Genomic DNA, 23,966 nt, shown 5'->3' with positions numbered 1-23,966 from the left:
CTAATATCCTCAAATACTGTGGATACTCAGAGTGGAAGCCATCCACATGCAGGATAGGTTAGCAAGGCTCCTTTGAGACTCATTAGAGAGGAGAGGCACATTCTGGAATGTACTTCAACTGACCTATTTTTGCGATGTAAGAGAGAGAAGGTGGGATGAATCACATACCATAAAAATACCTTTTTCTGACCGTTGATTTATAGGAATCTAGAAGACAACTTCTGATGTAGATACCTACACTATGAACATCTACATGTGAACACATGAATCCCACTGTAATGTCCTCTTTTTTGTTGTTTTTTGTTTTGGTTTTCTCTATTGGTGCCTTTGACAATAGCATCAGGAATTTAATTTGCAAATGCTCATTTATTTTTCTGGCATAAAATGTGACTGGTAACTTTATGTTCATATATCAAAAGTATTCCCCCACACAAGAGCAACTAAAATAGCCAAGGTACTAATATGAACCTGAAAAAAGTTTTTTTTAAACTACATAGCCAGAATAAAAGGAACAAGCTAAATTCATGTTCTGTAACTAAATCAGTGCTGCATATATAGTTCCTAGCTAAAAATTATTTTCAGTTTGTGTGTTATGTTCCTCCTGCTTCTGCACTGGAGAGTAACTGTACTTTCTGAGGGGAGAGCAGATTCCAGGGACTGCAGTGTACAGCAGGCAGAAAAGAATGAGAGCAAAACTCAGATGAAAGACAGAAAACTTCCTAGGGAACAGAGAGGAATGTGCTATAACAAAAAGGCATTAAATTCACAAAACATAAGTCTAGAAGCAACAAACCCACCTTCAAGGCCACAATGCCTTGAGACACCATTTATAATTTTTTCTGCGTGTGTTCTGTCTAGCGTTCTAATTGGTATTTCAATAAAACCTGTATTTTTTGAATTTGAAGAAGTCTTTCCATCTTCGTTGAGAGCTTACTATAAAGAGATGACCTAAACCTCAAAATTTTGGCTACATTAGACACCTAAGTCATGCAGTTTCATCACTGAATGTGATTAGAATTATTGAAAATGCTGGAAATGCATCAATCTGATGAGATTATTCAGAAAGGGGCTCAATTGTTTTAGGACCCATGATGCTTGGTCTGGAGCTTTGTTGATGAACAATCACATCCAATCTAGATCATATGTGACCACAGCATTAACAAGAAATGACAATGATTTTTAAATATCTCTGAATTCTTACTAATCAGTTTTTCTTTCTTGCCTGTTTTCACTGACTGAAGAAATGAAATAGCTTGAATCAGACAAGCTGCAGCATGCTAGATGTACAGGTGGCTGACTCTCAAGGTTGTGTCTGCACTGTCAGTTTGGTGCAGCAAGTGTATTGTTCTTTATTTCCTGGTCAGCTGAACTGCTGTACTAAATACAGATTAATATGCTCCAGAGCACTCACCTGGAGTAGAGGAACTAGATCATTTTAAGAGGAAACCATGTCACATTTGAGAAGATTTGTTTGATGTCACTCTCACCTCAGGCAAGCATGCAATGTGAGCATGTAATATGTATAGCTCCCTCTGTTCTGGAGAGCCTGCTAGTGTTTTCCCTGCCAACCTCTTGTAAACATAAGGCCAGAAATGTCTTCCCACTTTGCCTTGGCTATGTGCCCTTGGTTGTTCTGTGAAGTCACACAACCCATTGGTCACAAAATAGCCATCTCAAAATTTTGGTCTCTTGCCTTACTGTTGTTTCAGCTGCTCCTTGCTCATGCTTGCTGCATCCCTTCTTAGCCAGTCTCAGTGACAGGCTGCTGCAGAGAGGCACAGATCACCAGCAGTCTCCTCAGAGCTTTCCAAAAGATTTTCTCCATGCCACTGGCCTGTAATTCAAACCATATATCATATCCCTGACCTCCACTATCAAGTAGCTTTCCAGGTCAAAGCAAAGCAATCTTACAACTATCTAATAAAAGTGGAGGTGAAGAAAAATCTCCTGAAGATACAGTCATGACATGAGAAAAGAGTCAGAAACATACATATGTAGAAAAGCTACAAATTCCAGACAATACCTGAGATGCATTATATGGGATCACCATGTCAGATATTCTGTGAGGATATCTGGTTTGACAGGATATGTGGTTAACAGATACTCCATATAAAAGACAACAGACAAGAGAAGTAATAAGTCAAACACCCAGATACACAAGCCCTAGTAAGCAGGAGATAATGGAGACAAAGACCAGAACTCTTAGTTCACTGATTGGTGGGCCTTTGAAGGAACCACACAGGCATGACCTTGAGCTGATGCAACCAGAACTTTGTTACTGGTGAGAAGGAGGGAAATAAGATTATCATGGGTATCACAGGAAAGAGCAAATTTATTATGGGATATTTGTGGAATTGCATAAAACTTACTGTGGGGTGCTTTAAGGGGATTGTAGGTATGTGTGAATCTTATGGGTGCACAGGGGAAGGGCCAAAGGCAGGGCAGTGGAGGAACAAGCATTGGAGAATGGAGAGAAGAGGGGATAAGAGGGGCTGATCACTTGTGAACAAGCTGCTCATCTGTATGCTTGTCTGGCCAAGTCCTGGACCTGATTTACTGCAGTCTATCCTATCCTCTTTAATTAAACTCTATTCCTAACTATTTTATGCATGACTTTGCTCTCTCTTCTGCAGGGGGTGGGGAAGGGGAGTGTGATTTGCTAGTGAACTTCAAACTGGATTAGCCAGCCAAGAGATCAGAATCTGAGAAGACTCAAGATTAGAGGTCAAGACTGGATAAATGGGGCCCAGGGTCTGAGCATGGATTCTGGACACACTTACGGTCTGGTCCAGGGTTTGAGGGACCTGTGGATGTATATGTATGTGTAAGGTGAGTGAATGTGCACATGTGCACAGAAGTTCTGCCAGAAAACTTCAATCAAGCAGGAACACCCAGCAAATAGGAGGAGACAAGTATCTGCAAAGACCCAAGGTCTGAGCTGGAGATTTGATAAACTGGGCTGAGGGTCTGGGCATGGATTCTGGTAGACTTAAGAACTGGTCTAAGGTTGGAGGAACCTACAGATTCACATGTGCCTGTGGATCAAGAAAGTGAGGGTTTGTGTATGTCCACTAGTAAACTTCAATCCTTATCAACTAGAGAGAAGGAGCAGGATGGGGCTGAGTTGTTCAGGTGTATGTGAGTGTTGTTTGTATTTATGTGGCTGTCCGTAAAGGCACTGTTCTCTGTGCTGATCTCTGTGATCAGCCACGTGTACAGTGTGTGTGTGTGTATCTTTGGACTATATGCTCAGCCTTGCTACCATTTGGACCAATAGCAGATGGGAAATCAGAGGAGAAATCACCAGGCTCTTAAAGTCTACTGCATTCAGACTGCTCTTGACAATGTCAAGTTGTAAACTTTGTCCTTAAGATGCAGGAATGAGGGAAGGCAGAGTATGGGCAGTGATGTAGTGCCTTGTATGTTTTTAGTCACTTCAAAAGACTTGCAGGCCTGCAATCCTTCTTTCCAAAAAGAAATTGATTCCCCAGAGAAAGGGTCATGAGAACTTGAGGCAGAGGGCGACCAAGGAGCTTCTGCTTAGAAGCATTCTGCACATGCTCTGGAGCAGGCAAGACTGATAGCTGGATCTGTTGGAAAATCACCTCAAATATTAGTGCATTAGCCCGCCAAAAGAACTCTCAGGCAATTCTTTGAGGCCAACAGGGACCTGAAGAGCAAGACAGAAGAGAATACAAGCAGGACTCACCCTCTTGTGGGAGGAAGTCAAACTCTGCCTAGCCTTGAGCCTCCTGCTACAGAGAGTGGTTGTGATAGCATCTGCTAGAGAGGGCCCACCAAACCTTATTACTTCTCCCTCTTAAGTAATCCACTCCGGTAGCATCTGGATGCAGGAGTCAGTATAACTGTCTTTCCCCTAGAGGAACTCTTTGAACCACTCACTGTAGGAGTACACGCTACTGTAAACAGCAGTCCAACTTCACAGCCCTCTGTAGGCAATTTTCCAGTCAGATGCACAAGTAGGAAGAAGCAGAGGACACATTGTACACCCCCAGGCTGTTCCATGTACTTTCTTTATTTTGCTGGTAATAGTTTTATCACACAGATAGCAGAAATCCAATTAGGCTCCAGGGAGAGAAGGAAGGGCTTACAACCTGGACTTATTTGCAGATCAAGTTCTCTCAAACTTCAGGAAACAGACATGGTTGGCAGGACATCCTCCTGGACCTGTTAGAAGGCTTGGTGTACAGACTGGGAGATTTGCTTAGCATTCCCTAAAGAGCACAGTTCCACTTGGGAATCCTGAAAGGACAGCAAGTATGAATTCCCTTTTGCTGATCTCCTGGCACAGGCAGGAAACCTCAAGCTAGTAAGTGAACCTCAAGAGAACATCAGCTAGTAAAGACATTTCTTAGAGTACAATAGGACAGAGGAAAGATAGTTGGAATTTCTCATTAGTCATGAATGAAAGTGATCTACTTAGGGCAACTCCTTCTTCAGAAGCAAGAGAACAAAGCAAACAAGATCATATAAAGCCATGTGCACTGAGTAGGAAGAATAGCATGTCTTTTGAAAAGACCCACCAGCGAGATGATCCTCCCATTCTGTCACATTGTTTCCTGAAGAAATGAAAGATATGCAGTCACATTATGTGTGTCATCCATTCCCTCCTGCCTGAAAAACTTTTGATGTGTACTGTGGGATGGGGAGCTCCTGTGGGAATAGTGATCTTTCCCTTGGTAGCATATGGGCTTCGAAGTTAAATTTTCCAGAGGAGATCCTAAGAAAAAGTATATCCTAAGTTTCATCTATGTGATCCCTGAGTATCAAAATTTGGATCCATTGTATCTATGTAGTCCCCATGGACCAAGCATGAGAAAAGCTTTGGTGCGAAGATGACAGCTCCAAAGCAGATGCTAGGAAGTGGATCTCAAAGAGTATTCTAGGCAAGACAAAGTGGCTTTACCACAAACCACAGCATTCCAGGTGCTAAAATACTGAGAAGGACAGAGATCAATACTGCTGAAGAGACTGGTGTCAGCTGTGTAAAATGTAGACCTATAATTTAATTTTATTTCTAGTAATCCTTAGTATAGGCCATTGAAATCAGATAATACAGGTTGCTCTCTGAGGTGATTTTTTTATGGCTATTTACATTATGAATGACAATTTCATAACTGGAAAAGAATGTATCCAATGGGACAAAATTTTATATTAGATCTCAGCAGGCAAAGAGGGTCAGGCAACAAGGAAAAAAGTAAAAATTGTAATTTATACATGTTGTTTAAAAAAGTTTCACAAAACTGAAAAACATTATGAACAAAACCAGGTGAGAGGAAGGCTTCAAACAAAAAATCAAAAAGGAGAGTCACACTGATTTCATCATTGTATTCAAGTGCAGGCATTTATCAGAAAAATAAATTCCCATAAAATTACTGATTTTTCAAATTTATTCCCATGACAGAAAACTGAAAAGAAGAATTATTTGCTCACATTAGAGATATTGGTCCTGAACTGTTTTTACTCACACAAAATGTGGAATCTACACAAGTGAAAGAGCCCTCATTGTGGATTCAGTGCTAGAAAGAAGACACTAATTTTGATGAGGCTGTTAGGGGAAAACTGAAGAATGAGGCACTTTCTTCTGAAGCCATACGCTGATCCATAATTCATTATCTTGTATCACTTGGCAATTGTAAATTGATCTTACTGTGATCTACACAAAATATCTCAGTCTTGAGCATCACATAAGATGACTATCAATCAGGCTTTACCACTGAAAAGAGACCAGTAGATTTGTTTTGTGTGCTTCAATTTGTATGAAGCTCAGATGAGAACATCAAACTTATCTATTTTACCTAGAGGAATCAGCAAAGAAAACTAAATTTGAACTGGATGAAAAATTAATACAATATTCTTCTCAAGTTACTTCTAATCCATATTAAAACATCTTTAAAGACTTGAATGTTATAAAGCTCTTGAATCTCTATTTCAGAATAAGCTCAAGCTTCATATTATCCTTAGAAATGCTATACAGGAATCTCAGTCCTTTGGAAGAGGGGGCTGGGATTTCTGGAAATTTCCCTTACAGCCTTCCAGTCATAGGTTTCTAGATCTGGCAAGATTTCCAGTGTAATTGAGATTGTCTTTGGGGAACAGTAGTTACTTAAAGCTTCACTTCTGCAGACAATACAAGGAAACTTTTTTTTTTTTTTTTTTTTTTTTTTTTTAGGATGAGGGGGTGTAACTCTTACAAAAAGGCTGTCCTTTTTCCTAGCTAAAATTAGTGACATTAGTTATGAGAAAAAATTAGATTCTTACTGCATTTTTAAAACGAAGATAATGTATTCAAGCACATCCAAAAAGTTAGTTGTGTAGGATGATAGCGTTTGGACTGTGCAGCCAGATTTTGTATCTGTTCACAAGCTATGTACAGGATGTAGGAAAAGCCAGTGTTCTTATCTGCCTCCTTCCAAAGAAAGGAGGTCTTTCAAAAGCCTAAAAGAAAATGAGTTTGGAAACACAATGTCAGAAAGCAGTAAGGGCCAGCCGCTCCCTAAGTGACAGGGAGCTGGGAGCCAAAGTGGGATGAGACAGCCAGCAGGGCTGGGGCCTTGCCATTGACAGTCCCCGAACAAAGCAAACAGGGCAAACCTGGGGGTAGCAGCCAGGTTCAGCCAAGAGTTCAGCTCTTCAGGCAAGTTTGTGGTGATTAGGCAGGTCTGAGGTTCAAACTGGGAAGACATTAGGATCAGGCCCAGTGAAGGTAATCAAAGTCAGACGCAGTCCAGTCATTGCCACACAAGTGCATAGTGACAAGGGAGGAAGAGAAAATGAACGTGATTGACAATGGTAGAGCCATCTATCTTAAGGAGATCTTACCTCTATTGGTACTAAGTCCAGCCTGGGGTAGCAAATAGCTCCAATTCAGATCTGTTTCTTTCCCACAACAGTGAGCACTGTTTTAAATTGTATAATCTGTGATTTGTTCCATGTTCTGTAAGAAGAAGGGAAAGGGCCTTTAAACACATGTACAAGCTAACACAGAGTCCTAACTGCTTAATCAGAACTTGTATTTGGCCAGTGTAAAGCTATATTTAGTATTTTCACCCTTAGATGATTGATTATTATTCCTATAATTCTGTTCTTTGTTGTTCATCTCTAGGTGTCTTTACCTTCAGAGAGTCTGAGCAGCTACATCTTTGTTGCCAGGCAGCTTCTTTTTAAAAGCCATGAGTGATTTAGGTATCTCAGCTGACTTTGAAAGCACAGGCATTAAGATCTAATTATGGACACACTTATGCAGTAAATCCCAGTTGGGTACATGAAAATCACATTCCTGTAACGGAGAGTACAATTTGTTTATTTTAACCAAATTACATAGAACTCTCACTTATTTTAAAAAAAAATTGTTTTATAAAATCTATCTGCAAGGAAAATTTTAGTTACAAATGAAAACAAATATTACTTAATTGCCTTTGAATAAGTGGCTAGGCACCTCTAATGTATGTCATATAATTTACTTATTATTTAGAACCAATTGGGAATACTTTTTCCTTCTTGCAGATGCCTGGGTTTGACATTCCAGCACTCCAAACAGGATAATGCTGTCACAATCAGCAATGAAGTTGCTCAGCTGTTGTCAGCTTTGGCACTTTTGGCATATGGCATTTGAAAGCTCTTATTAGCTTGCATGTAATCCTTTCCCAGGTTACTACCAAGGAGGAGCAAAAAGAGGTATTGTCCTTCTGCCTCCAACTTAGAAGCAGCATGATATGCTTATGTAAAGTTTATCACTGAGCCACCACAGGGATCACCAATACAGATACTAGATTCTTTTTTTTTTAATATTCCCATGACTAGTTCAGAATAGCCATGTCAGTTATAAACAGTTAGGAAGCAGTGGGAAAGCTACTGCTTAGCACTATGATCAGACCTGATCAACATGAAGATATGGGAAAATTTTCTTGAGTGGCATTAAGCATCAAACTTTAAATAGAATTTGTATGGGGCAGTTGGTATGACATCCATGCTCATGCTTCATGCTTTGGTGATATGTGGCTGCTTCCAGCTCATCAAAACTGTATTGACTTTTATTACTAAACTCCTGAAAAAGTGATGAAGACAATGTTATTGGGAGACTTATTATTAGTGGGTTACCACCCCAGCATGTATACATAATTTATAAAGAAATTAGGAGCACAGAAGCTGGAAGAAACCTTGTGAATCATTGAGTCAAACACCATGCAGTCACATTTAATCCTTTACAGCAATTATCAGCTATTTAGACTTCTCATTCTGTCTACATTTATTGGGAGTTGTTCCAGAACCTCACTCTTTGAATGTTAGAAGCTTATTTTTAATTTTCAGTTTAAATTTAGTCATAGCCAATTTATATCCTTCTGATGAGCCAGTTTGTTGTTTACCTTAAATATCTCTTCTCAGTTCTAGCTGTGTTCTCCCGTGCTGTATTTACAAAGAACAAAATCAAACTTTATTTTGTTTTTTGTTGACCCTGTCCTGCTTTGTTTTGGCCTCTTTTAGGCTAAGCAATCTGAGTTGTCTTTGTTTTCTCTCAGAGAAGGAATCTTCAGTTGCCTGGATCATGAATCACATTTTGTTAAGCATAGGTGACCAGAGCTGTACATGAATTAAGTTCCAGATGAGGTTTTACTTGAGCCGTGGATAATGGCAACTCAGTTTCTTTAATTTCACTGGCAGAACTTGCATCTGAAGATCCTGCTTGCCTTTTTCTTCCTAAGTTTCTAAATATTGTTATTAGTTCCTATATATTTGAATGGCCTGGTTATTGGACTATTGAGATGCTATCACTCCATTCATCAAAATATCTAAGCATGTGCTATTCCAGCTCTCCATGGACAGTGCTTAGTGTCAGAAAGTTCTATTAGCATGGACCTAATTTGGTGTGAAATCCGTTAATTAAAATAAGAAATAACGTTAGGCCCTGGGCTGATTATTAAGGAGTTATATAAATAAAGTACCTTAGCCTGATATCCATCTTAACTGTTTTACTTTCCTTTAATTAGAGCCTTACTCTGCTACAGTTCTTGTACTAAGGTAAATTTTTGCTAGTATAACTAATACATTTCCTACAATATATTCTTTCAAGGGCTTTACTGGCATCCATCCTGTACATCATGAGGTTCCTGGCAGCTCATCCCTCCAGCTTGTCAAGATCTATATGAATGACAGCCCTGCCATTAAGTGTATCAGGTGCTTCCCTCAGTTTTATGTCATGTGCAAACTTGCTCAGGGTCCTTCTGTGCCTTTTTCCAGGCCATTGCTGAAGATGTTAAACATCATCAGCCACAGTGTCAACCCTTATGCCATTCATGGCTGCCAGCTAGATTATAAAGGGCTGACCACTAATGTTTGAGTCTGACCATTCAGGCAGGATTTTTTACTCACCTTGTGGTCCACCTGTGCAGTTCGTATCTTTTCAATTGTGTTACAAGGTTACTATTTCCCAAACACTCACATGCTTGACATACAAATGACTGAGGGTCCAGTCACTTTTTACTGATCAAGTAGTAAGAGAGGACTTCTTTACCCCTTGTCTGTCTGGTACTTTCAAGCTGTTCTTCTCTCTCTTTGCTTGTTTCTCTTTCTCTCTCTCACTATCTCACTCATCTGTGTACAGATACATACACACACACACGTTCTGTGCAACAACCAATTTCTGTTACTCACATAAATCGACAGTAGAGGAATTTTGGAAATAATACACTTTTTTTTCTTCTTCTGAATGGCTCTCTTTTCACCTGCTTTTTAAGGTTTTCCCTCTAGTGTAAAACAAATCCAGATACAACAGATAAGCAGTATGCTCAGTATTGCAGACTGTCTGCAGGGTCATCAGCGCACAGTATTCAGTCTTGAGAACAAATACACAGGAATTGTTTCACGTGAGTGTACTACAAAACAGAAAGTGGGGAGTAAAGACCTTTCCTGAAAGGTGCTTTCTAGTAATGCTGCTTGTTTTCAGTGACCAAAAGCTTCTTTTTCTGATAGTCTCACGGCTATCCTGTAGGAGGAACCTTAGTGAGGCAACACCAGTTCAGGGTGAAAATGGTGAGTCAATTTCTTATCTTCTTTCTCAGGTTTTCTCCTTCTTTCCCCTATTTTCTGAGCAGTCTGTGAATGTTTTTTGAATACTACCATGCCTCTTTTTTATATATATTTTTATTTTCCTCCTTGATTTTTCGGATATTGGAAAGTTGGTAAGTGCTCTGTTGCCACTGACTGCTCCATCACTTCACATACCATTTCTTCTGATCATGAAAGCAACTCTGAGAGTGACTGTGATTCTTTGTTCAGTTACCATGACATCGAAGATATGTTTCTGCATCATTCCTGAAGTATCATTATTAGAGCATCTTCTCAGTATTGGGAGAATATGGAGGAGGTAAATTATCTAGCCTGGTTTTCCTGTACATGATAAATGCATGAAGTCAGTTATTTTATATGTTTGCCTCTGGTGTTTGAATAGTAAGTAGTAGGAGAAGAAGAGCATATTGGTCACAAGGATCTGTTTGAAATCCACCACGTTTAAATTTTAAGCTCTTTCATAAAGGAAAGCTTAAGCATATTGTAGTAAATTGGGACACACAATATTCGTAGATTCCACTTGTATTCCGCTGCTTAAAAATATATATTCAATTAACATGAAGTCATACATCTCTTGTTAACATAAAATTAACTAAATATTGCTGTCCTTCTTTTTCTCAGAAAAAAAGGAGGACATTTCTTGTAAAAATTTGGGCATATAGTAGGAGGTCATTATTTTTCTATTTATGTATATATGTTGCAGCATGAGAGTTCTCTCACAAAACAGGAATAGAGCTTTCCACCTTGGTGTTCTCTTCCATTACAGCATGCTTCATCTCATTATCTTCCAGTCTTGTACTTTGAGAGATATATGCACACATCATTGGGAACGCTCAAATGACAGATGGAAATACACCCAAATCCATGTGTTTAAAAAAAATCAAAAAGTGAAGTTTACCGTGCTCCAGAGCAAAAATCAATGGAAAATTTGATTATTTATTTGTAGAACATACTCTATAGTCTTCTTCCATGTTATTTGATAACATACGCATAGCATTCAGATCTCTTAAATTTATTGCTAAAAATCATAGTAATTAAATTAATATCACTGTAGTTGTATCCCGTTTGAAACAGCAATACTAATGGCAGAAGCTCACTTCATTGATGTGTAGCTAGTACAGCATGCTCATCCGATGCTTATTTTGTACAAGTATCGCAAAAAAGAAAAACTTTTTAAAGCAGAACAAAATTGACAGGCTTTAATCTGGATATGTTATGGAGTAGAACTGTATTTATTTAGCATACTATGCAAGTATATCTATCACCTGACACTGTTTTTTTTCAACAATTAAATTAAAGTGGTGTTAGCACAGTGAGACATACAGATTTTATGACAGGCATTCTCTTCTTCTGTTCAGAAATTCTGTTTCGGTGGAAAAGCAGGAAGGGTTGGTGAGGAATTCCAGGGACACGACTGTTGTGTATTTACAGATCCAGCACAGTCAACGGTAAAACAATAGAGGCAAAAGGAGCAAGTGTATTGTATTCTGGATAAAAGTGTACTTATCGGAGAAACGGAAGAATGGTAAGCCCAATATGTTGGATTTGCTCATGGGCATTGGAGATGCTTTGTGTTCCTACTGGACACTGCAGCGCCACATACACTTGTTGCATGTTGTTGGGATTTTCTGGATGGAACTATGGATGCCCTGAAACTTGCTAACAATGTGTAGTTCATGTCTATACAACTAAATTCAGTGAACTCTCTGAGCACCTAGAGGATCCTTGCTGCTGACAAGAGAGCAGAGCCAGGCAAGGACAGCAACAGGCCTTAACTTCTGCAGGGAACCCTAACCCTAACCACCTTTGCCTTGGCCTTTCCCTTGCCTTTGCCTTTGCCTAACCCTAACCACCTTTGCCTTTACCTTTGCCTAACCCTAATCGCCTTCGCCTTTGCCCAACCTTAACCCTAACCCTAACCGCTTTTGCCTAACCCTAACTGCCTTCACCTAACCCTAACTGCCTTTGCCTTTGCCTAACCCTAAGTGTAACTGCCTTTGCCTTTGCCTAGCCCTAACCACCTTTGCCTAACCCTAACCACCTTTGCCTAACCCTAACTGCCTTTGCCTTTGCCTTTGCCTAACCCTAACCGCCTTTGCCTTTGCCTAACCCTAGCCCTAACCCCCTTTGCCTTTGCCTAGCCCTAACTGCCTTTGCCTTTGCCTAGCCCTAACCGCCTTTGCCTAACACTAACCACCTTTGCCTTTGCCTTTGCCTAACCCTAACCGCCTTTGTCTTTGCCTAACTGCCTTTGCCTTGGCCTAACCCTTACCCTAACAGCCTTTCCCTTTGCCTAACCCTTACCCTAACAGCCTTTACCTTTCCCTTCGCCTTTGCCCAACCCTAACCCTAACCGCCTTTGCCTAACCCTAACCGCCTTTGCCTTTGCCTTTGCCTAACCCTAACCGCCTTTGCCTAGCCCTAGCCGCCTTTGCCTTTGCCTAGCCCTAACTGCCTTTGCCTTTGCCTAACCCTAAGCGTAACTGCCTTTGCCTTTGCCTAGCCCTAACTGCCTTTGCCTAGCCCTAACCGCCTTTGCCTTTACCTAACCCTAACCCCCTTTGCCTTTGCCTAGCCCTAACTGCCTTTGCCTTTGCCTAGCCCTAACCCTTACTGCCTTTGCCTAACCCTAACCCTTACGCTAACCGCCTTTGCCTTTGCCTAACCCTAACCCCCTTTGCCTAACCCTAACCCCCTTTGCCTTAGCCTTAGCCTTTGCCTAATCCTAACTGCATTTGCCTCTGCGTTTGCCTGTGCCTAACCCTAACCGCCTTTGCCTTTGCCTAACCCTAAGTGTAACTGCCTTTGCCTTTGCCTAGCCCTAACCCTTACTGCCTTTGCCTAACCCTAACCCTTACGCTAACCGCCTTTGCCTTTGCCTAACCCTAACCCCCTTTGCCTAACCCTAACCCCCTTTGCCTTAGCCTTAGCCTTTGCCTAATCCTAACTGCATTTGCCTCTGCGTTTGCCTGTGCCTAACCCTAACCGCCTTTGCCTTTGCCTAACCCTAAGTGTAACTGCCTTTGCCTTTGCCTGGCCCTAACCACCTTTGCTTAACCCTAACTGCCTTTGCCTTTGCCTTTGCCTAACCCTAACCGCCTTTGCCTTTACCTAACCCTAGCCCTAACCCCCTTTGCCTTTGCCTAGCCCTAACTGCCTTTGTCTTTGCCTTTGCCTAACCCTAACCGCCTTTGCCTTTACCTAACCCTAGCCCTAACCCCCTTTGCCTTTGCCTAGCCCTAACTGCCTTTGTCTTTGCCTAGCCCTAACCACCTTTGCCTAGCCCTAACTGCTTTTGCCTTTGCCTAACCTCAACCGCCTTTGCCTTTGCCTAACCCTAACCGTAACCGCCTTTACCTTTGCCTAATCCTAGCCCTAACCGCCTTTGCCTAGCCCTAGCCGCCTTTGCCTTTGCCTAGCCCTAACTGCCTTTGCCTTTGCCTTTGCCTAGCCCTAACCACCTTTGCCTAGCCCTAACTGCTTTTGCCTTTGCCTAACCTCAACCGCCTTTGCCTTTGCCTAAACCTAACCGTAACCGCCTTTGCCTTTGCCTAATCCTAGCCCTAACCGCCTTTGCCTAGCCCTAGCCGCCTTTGCCTTTGCCTAGCCCTAACTGCCTTTGCCTTTGCCTAACCCTAACCCCCTTTGCCTTTGCCTAACCCTAACCCTTACCCTAACCGCCTTTGCCTTAGCCTTTGCCTTTGCCTAACCCTAACCGCAATTGCCTAAACCTAACCGCTTTTGCGTTTGCCTTTGCCTAACCCTAACCGCCTTTGCCTAACACTAACCACCTTTGCCTTTGCCTTTGCCTAACCCTAACCGCCTTTGTCTTTGCCTAACTGCCTTTGCCTTGGCCTAACCCTTACCCTAACAGCCTTTCCCTTTCCCTTTGCCTAACCCTTACCCTAACCGCCTTTACCTTTCCCTTTGCCTTTGCCTAACCGCCCTTGCCTTCGCCTTTGCCCAGCCCTAACCCTAACTGCCTTTGCCTAACCCTAACCGCCTCTGCCTTTGCCTTTGCCTAACCCTAAGCATAACTGCCTTTGCCTTTGCCTAGCCCTAACTGCCTTTGCCTTTGCCTAGCCCTAACCGCCTTTGCCTTTGCCTAGCCCTAACTGCCTTTGCCTTTGCCTAACCCTAACCCTTACTGCCTTTGCCTTTGCCTAACCCTAACCCTTACGCTAACCGCCTTTGCCTTTGCCTAACCCTAACCCCCTTTGCCTAACCCTAACCCCCTTTGCCTTAGCCTTAGCCTTTGCCTAATCCTAACTGCATTTGCCTCTGCGTTTGCCTGTGCCTAGCCCTAACCGCCTTTGCCTTTGCCTAAGTCTAACCCTAACTGCCTTTGCCTAACCCTAACTGCCTTTGCCTTTGCCTAACCCTAACCCTTACTGCCTTTGCCTTTGCCTAACCCTAACCCTTACGCTAACCGCCTTTGCCTTTGCCTAACCCTAACCCCCTTTGCCTAACCCTAACCCCCTTTGCCTTAGCCTTAGCCTTTGCCTAATCCTAACTGCATTTGCCTCTGCGTTTGCCTGTGCCTAACCCTAACCGCCTTTGCCTTTGCCCTTTGTCCTTTGCCAGCCCTCTGGAAGATGATGGCCCCTATGGCTTGATTTGAGGCATCCGTTTCCACAACTTAAGGCTGACTGCAGTCTGCGTAGAATAGGACAGGACCTGTGGTGAATACCCATTTTAGTTTCTCAAAAGCCACTTGTGCTTCAGGCATCCATCAAAAGCAAGCTCCCTTCTGAGTGAGTGACCTTGTAGGAGCCACAGCACCAGAAAAATCTTAGGATCTTTTGCAACCCCTGCACACCAGAAGGGATCTGGCAACATTTGTTTGCTTCAGCTTTTTGGGGGTCCATATGCAAGATGCTTGGGCCCATTAGGTACCTCAGGAACTCCACCCTCTGCTGGTCAAAGGAGCCTTTCTCAAGTTTGGGATAGTTGGTGCTGCCACAGGTAACTCAAGCCTCCCAGACATGGTCTATGCGTACCTCTTAAGTGGTGCAGAATGTGAGAGATATCATTTAAATACACCATGACCTAGTAATGAAGCCAGTCCCTCAGGACATCATTTACAAAATGATGGAAGCTGGTTGGAGCATTGCAGAGATCAGATGGCAACGCAAGATAGGCTTAGTGGCCCTATGCAGTGCAGAAGAGTCTTCCTCTGCTGGATTTGGAGTAAACTGTAGGACTCTCACAGGTCCAGCTCTGTGAACAAGCTAAGTCCCCTGCAGATGTTTACAGAGCTCCAGGGTAAGTGGCAGCAGGTGCCAGTCCTTCATCATGATGTCGTTCAGCCTGCTGTGACCTGGTGTCACGTCAATGGGGCAGTAAAATGAACAGGGTAGTAATGTTTCTGACCCCTTCATCTCAAAGACATCCAGATTCACTGTATTCATCTGGGAGCACAGTGAGGGGGAAGGGGAGAAGTAGAGTCTAAGGCAGAGATATAGTCTTGGGAGCCAGGCAAGACAGGGCTGTGGTGATGCAGGTGTATTGAGGCTAAGGCTGTGCTGTCAAGAGGGCACAGCCATGATCTGGGGGCATCAACTTGGTGTGGCTGTAGCATAATTACACTCTTTGGTCACCACCCTCCAGGGTGAGGTTGTAGGGCCATCAGCAGGAAACAGGGTCATGAAGGTCATGCAGCCTCGCACTGTGTAAAGCCAGAAACATGGGAATCTCTGGATCCACCCATATAGGGTGCTGAGGTTGGGAAGACAGCCTAGAGAAGATGCCAGGGCAGGGTCTTGCCCTCAGGATCTAGGAACCCCTTCCTGTAGGGAAACACAGGACATCCAATTTCCAGTCAACAATAAGGATGTGCTTTTGTAACCCAGTTGACTGGGCATAAATTGCAGAATTTAGGTAGCAGGGGGCTGCCCAGGTGACATGTGTGGGAGGAGATCATGAACTGCCCTGTTCAAGTCACAGCTAGTTCCAGCTGGCTCTGAAACCAATGTAAACAAACCATTATACACCAAAACTTCAGCCAGTGACAGAAGCACATAGAACCTGAGTTCACAAAAATTTAAGAGCTGCAACCACTGTGGGAGAGGAGGAGACACATTAGTGACACAGCTAGGGACACACTCCTGAAAGGAAGTACTCAATGTCTGAGGAGGTGCACTCCTGAGGGGACTGCAGTCCATGGGTGAGCCATGCTGGTGCAGGAACACCTTCAAGGAGATCACAGCCTGTGGGTGAGCCACACTGGAGCAGAGGAAGATGAGCAAGAAGCAAGGAGCACTAAAGTAAGACAAGTAAGAAGCAAGGAATGGCAGTCCAGTGATCACCAGACACAGGCAGGGTGATGAGTCAGATCTGAGGTCAATCTGAGAAATCCAGTCAGCGGATCAGCAGCAGCAAAAGACAGAGCTGGACATGGGTATGCCTATGATATATCTGTGACATAGCTCAGGCAAGAACTAAAGACCCAGGTCTGAGCTTCAATGGAGCAAATAAGGCCTACTGATGCATCCAGGGCCCTGACAATTTCTCTATATGGCGCATTGAGATGCATACTCAGGTCTTACGAACAAGAGGAGCCATTTTATTATTTGTATCATGCAAGCACCCCACCAGCATGTTTTGTTTCAGCATCTGATTTGTCTGGGCTGTCAGGGCACCCATACTTGTTAGGTCAAGCTAAGCTTAATCTTCACATTTTACCTTCACTCACTGCTGCACCTGCCTGGCCAGCTCTACTGCTAATGATCTTTTATTTGACATCATCTGTCAAAGAATGGTAGGGTCAGTGCTCAGTCCGCTTCCTCCCTCCATGCTCTACATTTTACAAACTTCTATCATTCCATCTCTACTCTTCTCCAGGTTTATGTAAGTCATTCTTTATGCAGAAGCCATTTCATGCTTTTCATCTTTTCTTGCTCTTTTCTGAACCTTTCCCAGTTCTTCTGTGTTCTTTTTTTTTAAATGAAGAGACCAGATTTCCCTCATTATCAATTTATACACTGTCTTAATATTTTTTTTGTTATATTCTTTACTCCTTTCCTAGCAATGCTTAATAGTCGATTTGTTTTCTTTCACACTGCTGGGCACAGAGATGACACTTTCATAGAGCTATTCGTAATAACTCTTGTTGCAACAGCTCAGGGCTCTTCATTTTAAATATGAAGATAGAACAGTTTCTTCCCATATGCACTACTTTACATTTAGCTTCCCTGAATTCCACCTGCCATTTTTTACCCAAACACTCAGTATCATAAGACACTTCCGCTTGTAGCTCTTCACAGTCTGCCTTGTTTATACTTCCCTAAATAACATCGTACCATCAGCAGACTCTGTCACCTTACCATTCACTGCCATTTCCAGAACAGATCAAGCCTCAAAACAGGTCCTTGTAAGGCCCTGCTGGTGACTGTGAAAACTGACGATTGGCTCCTACTGCCTATATCCTGTCTTTTAACTGGTTATTTATCCCTGCAATTATTTATTTCCTGGCAGTGTAATTTTTAAGAGCTTTTGATGACTGACCTTTCTGGATAACTTCTGGAAATTCAAGATCAACTTTATCTCCCTTACCCACAAGCTTTTTGACTCCTGCAAATTCCAACAGGTCTGTGAGGCAGTTCTTCCCTTTACAAAAGCCATTTTGACTCATACCCAATATATTATCTCAATATATTATCTCTATGCATATGCTCACTAATTCTAATCTGTTTTATAGTTTCCATCAAATTGCCTGCTTCCAGATTTCTTGTGGTGTCCTTTTTAAAAATTGATGTTACATGAGAGACATCCCAGTCTCCTGCTACCAGAGCAGTTTTATACAAGAGCTTGTCCAGGAGAGTTTGTAGTTCACCCTTGCATTCTTTTAGAACTGCCAGGTATATACTATTTGGTCCTTTTGATTTGTTACTATTCACTTTGCCCATTTGTTCCATAACCTCTTTTAATAACACTTTCAAGACAGAAACTTTGGTGAGCCCCACCCCTGCCCCCCAAGAAGACAGCTGGCTTGGGAATCTCATCCAACTCTGCTGTGGTGAACACAGATGTAAATAATTAGTTTAGATTTTCTGTTATGACTTTATCTTCTCCATATGCTCCTTTAAATTCCTTTTAATTCTCCTGGTGCTGCAGACTCTCTGGCAGGTTTCCAGAGCTTGAAGTGTTTGAAAAGGGATTTATTATTAGATTTTATGCCTTATGCAAGTTGTTCTTCAAATTCTTTTGGCCTGTCTGATGGTGTGGTTTACTTTTCATCTGTCACAGGTTAAAATTCTCTTTTCAATTTCAGACCCAAATTTAGTTTTTTGAAGGATGCTTCTTGCAGAAGCTGTCCCCAGTGACAAGCTCCCTTGTCTCTGCTGTTTAACCATGGCAGTATCCTTTGAGCCTCCAATATTGTACCCTTACAGAGTTTCCATGTAGCCCTCAAAGACATCATTCTTTTAGCTGCCTGTCTATTTTTAACAAGCATCTTCATTTTTAGATAGTTGCCTTGTTCTGAAATGAAGCACAATATTGGTAATCTTTTTTTGCTTGTGTAAGGGCTTTATGTAAGGAAGGAAAGGGCAAAAGAGAACATCACTGTGTGCCGACAGCACCTTATAACTCTTCCCATGCCTTCTAGAGGGGTACATATTACTGTACTATACTACTGCTTCTGGTCAGTGGGATTGTAACCCCAGTGGCATTTGGAAACATCTAGAAACAGCTTCCTTAAAAATCAGGGATTCCAGGCTGTCTATTGCACAAAAGGATATCATGTTGCTGAAGGAAACTCATGCTGAACATCTATACTTGCAGCTGAGTAGCTGGAGTCTATTTAAGGCTCCGTTCTATCTTCCTCACTAGAATCTCTGCATCATGGCAACGTTGTTCTCATGTCAAGGCATCTCTGGGGCAGCAGTCACTGACCCCATTGTGGGTTGACTGTTCCTTAATTTGAAGCAACTATACAGTAATGCCAGATTTGGAATTAATGTGTTTCATTAGCAGATATGTTTCCTTGAGCACATACGCATCTTCCTTAGCATTCTGGCACTGAGAGTCATTGCTAGGGATTACCTTCCTTTTTGTTTCCTACTTCATGTCCCCTCTCCCTTGAAGGCAAAGCTGTTTACCAGCATCCCTGCTGCATACAGGAGAGATACTGGCTGTCAAGGCCCTGAGTCCATTTCTCCCCTACCCCTTCCTCCCCTCCCCACCATCCTGGTAGTTTGTCTGTCAGGGCTCACAGCCAATTTTTACATGCAGTTTTCTGGCCTTGAGAAGCTTCAGTGGGTGCTTGTCCCTCTTTCTCTCCCAAGCTGCTTTAAAATTTAGGCTCTCGCCCTTTGTGTCTGCCTGAGCTATGCTGCAGGTATGCCCATGTGTGCTGTCCCTGATCCTCTCCCACTAGCGTGACTTTCTGGCTTATGCTACTCTGTCACTACAGGCTTGCCTAGCAGCCTGTTGCTGGACCTGCTCTGCTCTGCCCTTCTTTGGAGCCAGCATGAACTTTGTCTGCTAGAAGGGGAACTATGCAGCAAATGGGACTTCGGCCAAAGAACGTCATTATGTGGGTGTGCCAGGCAGAATGCAGAATCCATGCAGCAGTGCTCCTCAGAGGTGCCCTTCATCAGAGGTGCAGTTGCCATGGTACTCTGAACTTACGCTGCAGCATCTGAACAGAGCAACAGCTCTGCAAGGGCTCTGGAGCCACACTGCAGTGGTACAAGCAGAGAGCTGTTCTGCAGAGGTACTGTAACCATGGTTTTGCAAACCTCTGCAGGGAGGTGTGAATCGCACCACGGTTAAACACAGGAGCTGCTGCATGACAAAGTGTGCAGTTCTTCAGAGCCTTTGCAGCTGCAGCATGGCACGATTTCACCGCAGAGCAGGCTGTAGTATGGAAACCCTCATGCAGGCTTCTTTTCCAAAAGAAGCTTCAGTTCCAGCACGGTCCTGGGATGAAAAGTGCGTGGCTCGCCCCTAGACTACTGCATACAGATGCAAGAGATACCCTGGTAGCAGGCTCCTGCTTTCTCCCCCATGCCTAGAGAAAGCACAATGAGATGCGCAGACAGGCTGTATGCTAGCCCCCCACCGGGCGCTCTCCCGCTCTTAGCCCACTTGGCCAGGCAGCCAGGACAGCAAACCCGTTTCAGGACAAGGCCGCAGAGGGGAAGTTTACTGTCAACCAAATAGGCAATTTACTGCGAACACTGGTGCTTGTTCGTTGCTCTCGGTTTTCGCTCCCTCCTTCCTTCCCCTTTCAGATCCGGTTCTCGGTTCCCGCCCCGCCCCAATGGACCTGTCCCAACGGCCCCGCCTCAGCGGAGCGCAGCGCAGCGCAGCGAGCGAGCGAGCGGGCGGGCGGGCGGGCGGGCGCGCGCGCTCGCTCGCCCGCCCGCTCCCTCCGCCCGCTCCCTCCGCCCGCTCCCTCCGCCCATCTCGCGCCCGCGGTCGGGGCACTAGTGCGGCTGCGCGCTTATAGCCGCGCGGAGCCGCGGAGGGAGCTGGCACGGCCGGTGTGCGCATGCGCGACGGCGGAGGAAGTGGGCCGAGGGGTGGGGGCAGAACGGACGTGTCGGCATGGCGGAGGCGCGGCCCGGCGCAGGTAGGTGCGCCCGCGCTGCTTGAGGGGGAGTCGGGAAGCGGCTGGCCCGGCCGGCCAGCCGCGGGTGGAGGAGTGGGTAGCGCTCCACAGGGATGCGGTCGGGCGAGGGGCTGAGCCTGGGCGGCCGCGGCCGAGCTCCGAGTGGGTCGGGAGGCGCTGGGGCTGCGGCACCACCTGTTGCCGGGCGTGCCGGCCTGCCGCGGCTCTGTGGGGCTGGTGGTGCGAGAAATGGCCGAGCCGTGCCTGTGCCGCAGAGTGCGCCCGGAAAACTTTGAGAGAAACGTTCGGGTTTGTAGCGTGTAACGAGCAGACGGGAACGCCAGGGAATACCGAGACTCTGCTGATTTGGAAAACTCGCCGTCCTCTCCCTCCTCCCCCCGGCGCATCTCCGTGAAAGTGCCGCGGGCCGCGCTGTCTGCCAGGCGCTGGAGCGGCCTGCCGTGGGGGCACGGGCTCAGGCAAAACTGCGGTGCTTGCGGCGCTACACTTCAGGAGCGGGAGTCCCGGTGCCCGCTGTCGGGGCGCACCCCCGCCCCCTCTGCGGCCCGCAGGGACCGGGCACAGTGTGTGCCGCCTGCCGAGGGTGATCCGGTCGAGGGCTCGCGGGTGAGGAGGGGTCTGGGTACCTCAACCCCGGGGTGGGACTGAGCACCACAGATGGACATCTTTCGGTTTTCCCTGCCGGTCACTAAGGTGCCGGTAACCTTCATTTTATTGGGTGCAGCTGCTGAGCAGGAGGTTCCAGCCTCACATCTAATGACTTTTCATGTGTTACAGGCACTTAGCAATTGAAGAATTCTTATGCAGTTGTGTCTTGGGCATGTAACTGGAAATGACACTGTTGCCTGAAGTGACTCATGGTATTTAGTGTTTTAATCATATCTCTCTCTGGGTTTTTTTGCAGTCCAGGTTGACTTCTCAGATAATCGGTATCACTTTGGATCCACTGTCTGAGCTGATTCATTTCGTTGTTTGTATGGCTGTTTCTTGCGGCAAGATTTCTGGACTTAAGCAGCTTTGGGGGAGGGGAAGAAGAGCTGCAGCTCTACTTTGGGCAGCATCTTCAAGTTTATTCAGCTAAGGATATCATTAAACTATATCCTGTATAGACTCTCATCTTAGCGGCCAGGCCGTAAAGAAAGGAAAGTCATTTGAATTCATTTTTGATGGAAAAAGAATGGGACCACAGCTGCCTTAGGGGAAACTAGAATAGCCTGGGATATGGACTGGAGAGCAGAGACTGATAGTTTCAGTAAAGAGGAGCTGGTGCATGCAGCTGTCTGCTCTGTCTGTTTATCTTCCATGCTGTCAGGCTGTGAGTCAGCTCTGATCCTGAAGCCTTTTATGTAGTGCACATACATTGGTATAAAAGGCCTTAAATAGGTATACTGAGCTTTAATGAAAAATTAGTCTGGTTGGTACACCCTTGCTACATCTTGCTTTATAATACACAAGCTAGCACAGGTATTGCCATATGGCATTAAGTTATGGAATCTGCTCCTCATTATGGTAATACATACAACAAAATGTTTTGCGGGTCTGTCTCTTAGGTAAGTTTGGATCTGTGCTTGTGCAATATTAGAATTGGAACTAGCTTTTGCCCAGCAACTTCATGGACAGAGGGAGTTTATGATTTTGAGACCCTCAATATGAAAGATATTTCTGGTTTCACAGTAAATTGGGGAAGCAGTCAAGATCCAAGAATGGCTGCTTTGGACCATTGCAGGCATGCGGCTTGTCCAGGATGTTTTGCTAATAGTGAGTGGTTATTGATACCCAAGAGAAGAATATGAGAAATAAGGCACCTATGGAATTATTTGTCTTGGTATACCTTTCCACTTTGCAGCCCAGTGCATCTAGAGGGACAACCCAAGTGAGATGTTGTATTTGTATTTAACAGCTGTTGGTTAACTTTTCTTCCATTGGTTGGTGTAGTTGCTTCTGAATGTGGTTATGCTTATTTTTCCTTCACAGTGCCCTTAGTAACTGGGTTCTGTGTTTCATACACAATGCAGCTTGGATATGATGCATGAAAGTATCAGGGAGCTGCTTTAAAACACTGAGTAGACTACTGTAAGGGTGAGCAAGAAAAGGAGGATTCATGTTGAATTACTCTCCTTTATGCAAAATCCGTTCTGTAGTAGATACTTTGCGTTCAGTTGATGAAGCTACTTCTGGTGAATCTGTATTTCTTATCCATACTTTTTATATTCCTCTGTTCTCCTGAAATGGGCTGGCTAAAACTTCATGTTTTGTTCAAAATATGAGTGCACTGGATTTGGACAATAACATAATTATGATTCTGTTTGTTATTCCTTCTTTAGTAGCCTCTGACAAGAGTTGCAGGAAGGGAACATATCTTTTATTAGGTGGGCTATTACAGTTGGAATAAATGGGCAGGCAGACTGTTTCAGGTCTAAAGAATCAGCAGTGCAACCTGTCTTTGTGCAAAAGAGTGTGACTTCTGTGCAGGAAGAAATCCAACCTTCTGTAAATCTGTGTTGCATGTGACAGTCGTAGAAGACCAGAGGTGAATACGTGTTATACAAAATGACCAGAGAAGACACAAGGACTAAGGTTGGTGTTCTATGAAGAAGAGATTTATTGCTTCTGATGCCATGAGAAAGCTTCACAGTTCCATCATGTGCCACTTGTTTGGTGCATTGTAATGCACGTACCCTAAGATCTATAGGGAGTGTCTTCCCTGTAGTTTGTACTTTGCGTTCAGCTGATGTGACTGTTGTTTTGATATGCGCAGTGCTAGCACAGATGGATTAATGTGTACACACACTGTACTATCATCTGTCTTTAGCTGAAAGAATGGGTTATTTGAATGACTTGAAAACTCAAGACATCTGTCCTGAAATGGAGCCAGCGTATAAGCAGAATGTACAATGGCTGGTGATCACCACTAGTGATGCTGCTAAATTTTGAACTTCTAATTTCCTTCAAGATCACTGTGTGTATTTCTGCTTACAAACCATGGTACTACACTTGACTGTCATTTAGGAAGATATGGTTCAATAAATACAATAGGTGGGCAACCATTTTGATAATTATGGAAGAAATACTGTTTATGAAACCTGTAGATGTGACCCCAGAGTTAGTCAGCAGAGCTTCCCTCTTATGTGCTAAATTTAAGTGACAGCTAGGTCTTTGAAAATTTCTCTTTTTGTGTTCTCTGTCTTTAGATTCAATTCAGTATTTTCCTCCATTCTCGTCTCTCCAAAACATTTGAAGATCTTGAAGGGTGGCATTGTTGAGAGATGAACAGCATATTTTCCTACCATTGACAGCAGAT

At 44.0% G+C, this 23,966-nt stretch overlaps 1 protein-coding gene across 4 annotated transcripts in view; it reads left to right on the top strand.

The window, feature by feature from the left end:
• Positions 1-20,503: 20,503 nt before the first annotated feature.
• NFX1 (nuclear transcription factor, X-box binding 1) overlaps positions 20,504-23,966 on the top strand; it is a 60,669-nt gene continuing 57,206 nt past the window's right edge. For 3 of the 4 annotated variants that reach the window (XM_064506818.1, XM_026107108.2, XM_064506817.1), the window contains exon 1: positions 20,504-20,665. Coding sequence is in view for 1 of the 4 variants with exons in the window: in XM_026107108.2 (XP_025962893.1) it covers positions 20,641-20,665 (25 nt within the window). In the remaining 3 variants the exon portion in view is untranslated. The remainder of the gene's footprint in view (positions 20,666-23,966) is intronic. The other variant, XM_064506816.1, reaches the window with a different exon arrangement.

This window comes from Dromaius novaehollandiae, chromosome 2 (genome assembly GCF_036370855.1).
Source record: "Dromaius novaehollandiae isolate bDroNov1 chromosome 2, bDroNov1.hap1, whole genome shotgun sequence".
Classification (NCBI taxonomy): domain Eukaryota; kingdom Metazoa; phylum Chordata; class Aves; order Casuariiformes; family Dromaiidae; genus Dromaius; species Dromaius novaehollandiae.
Note: the sequence above shows the minus strand (reverse complement) of the source record. Positions and strands in the feature narration are given on the sequence as shown.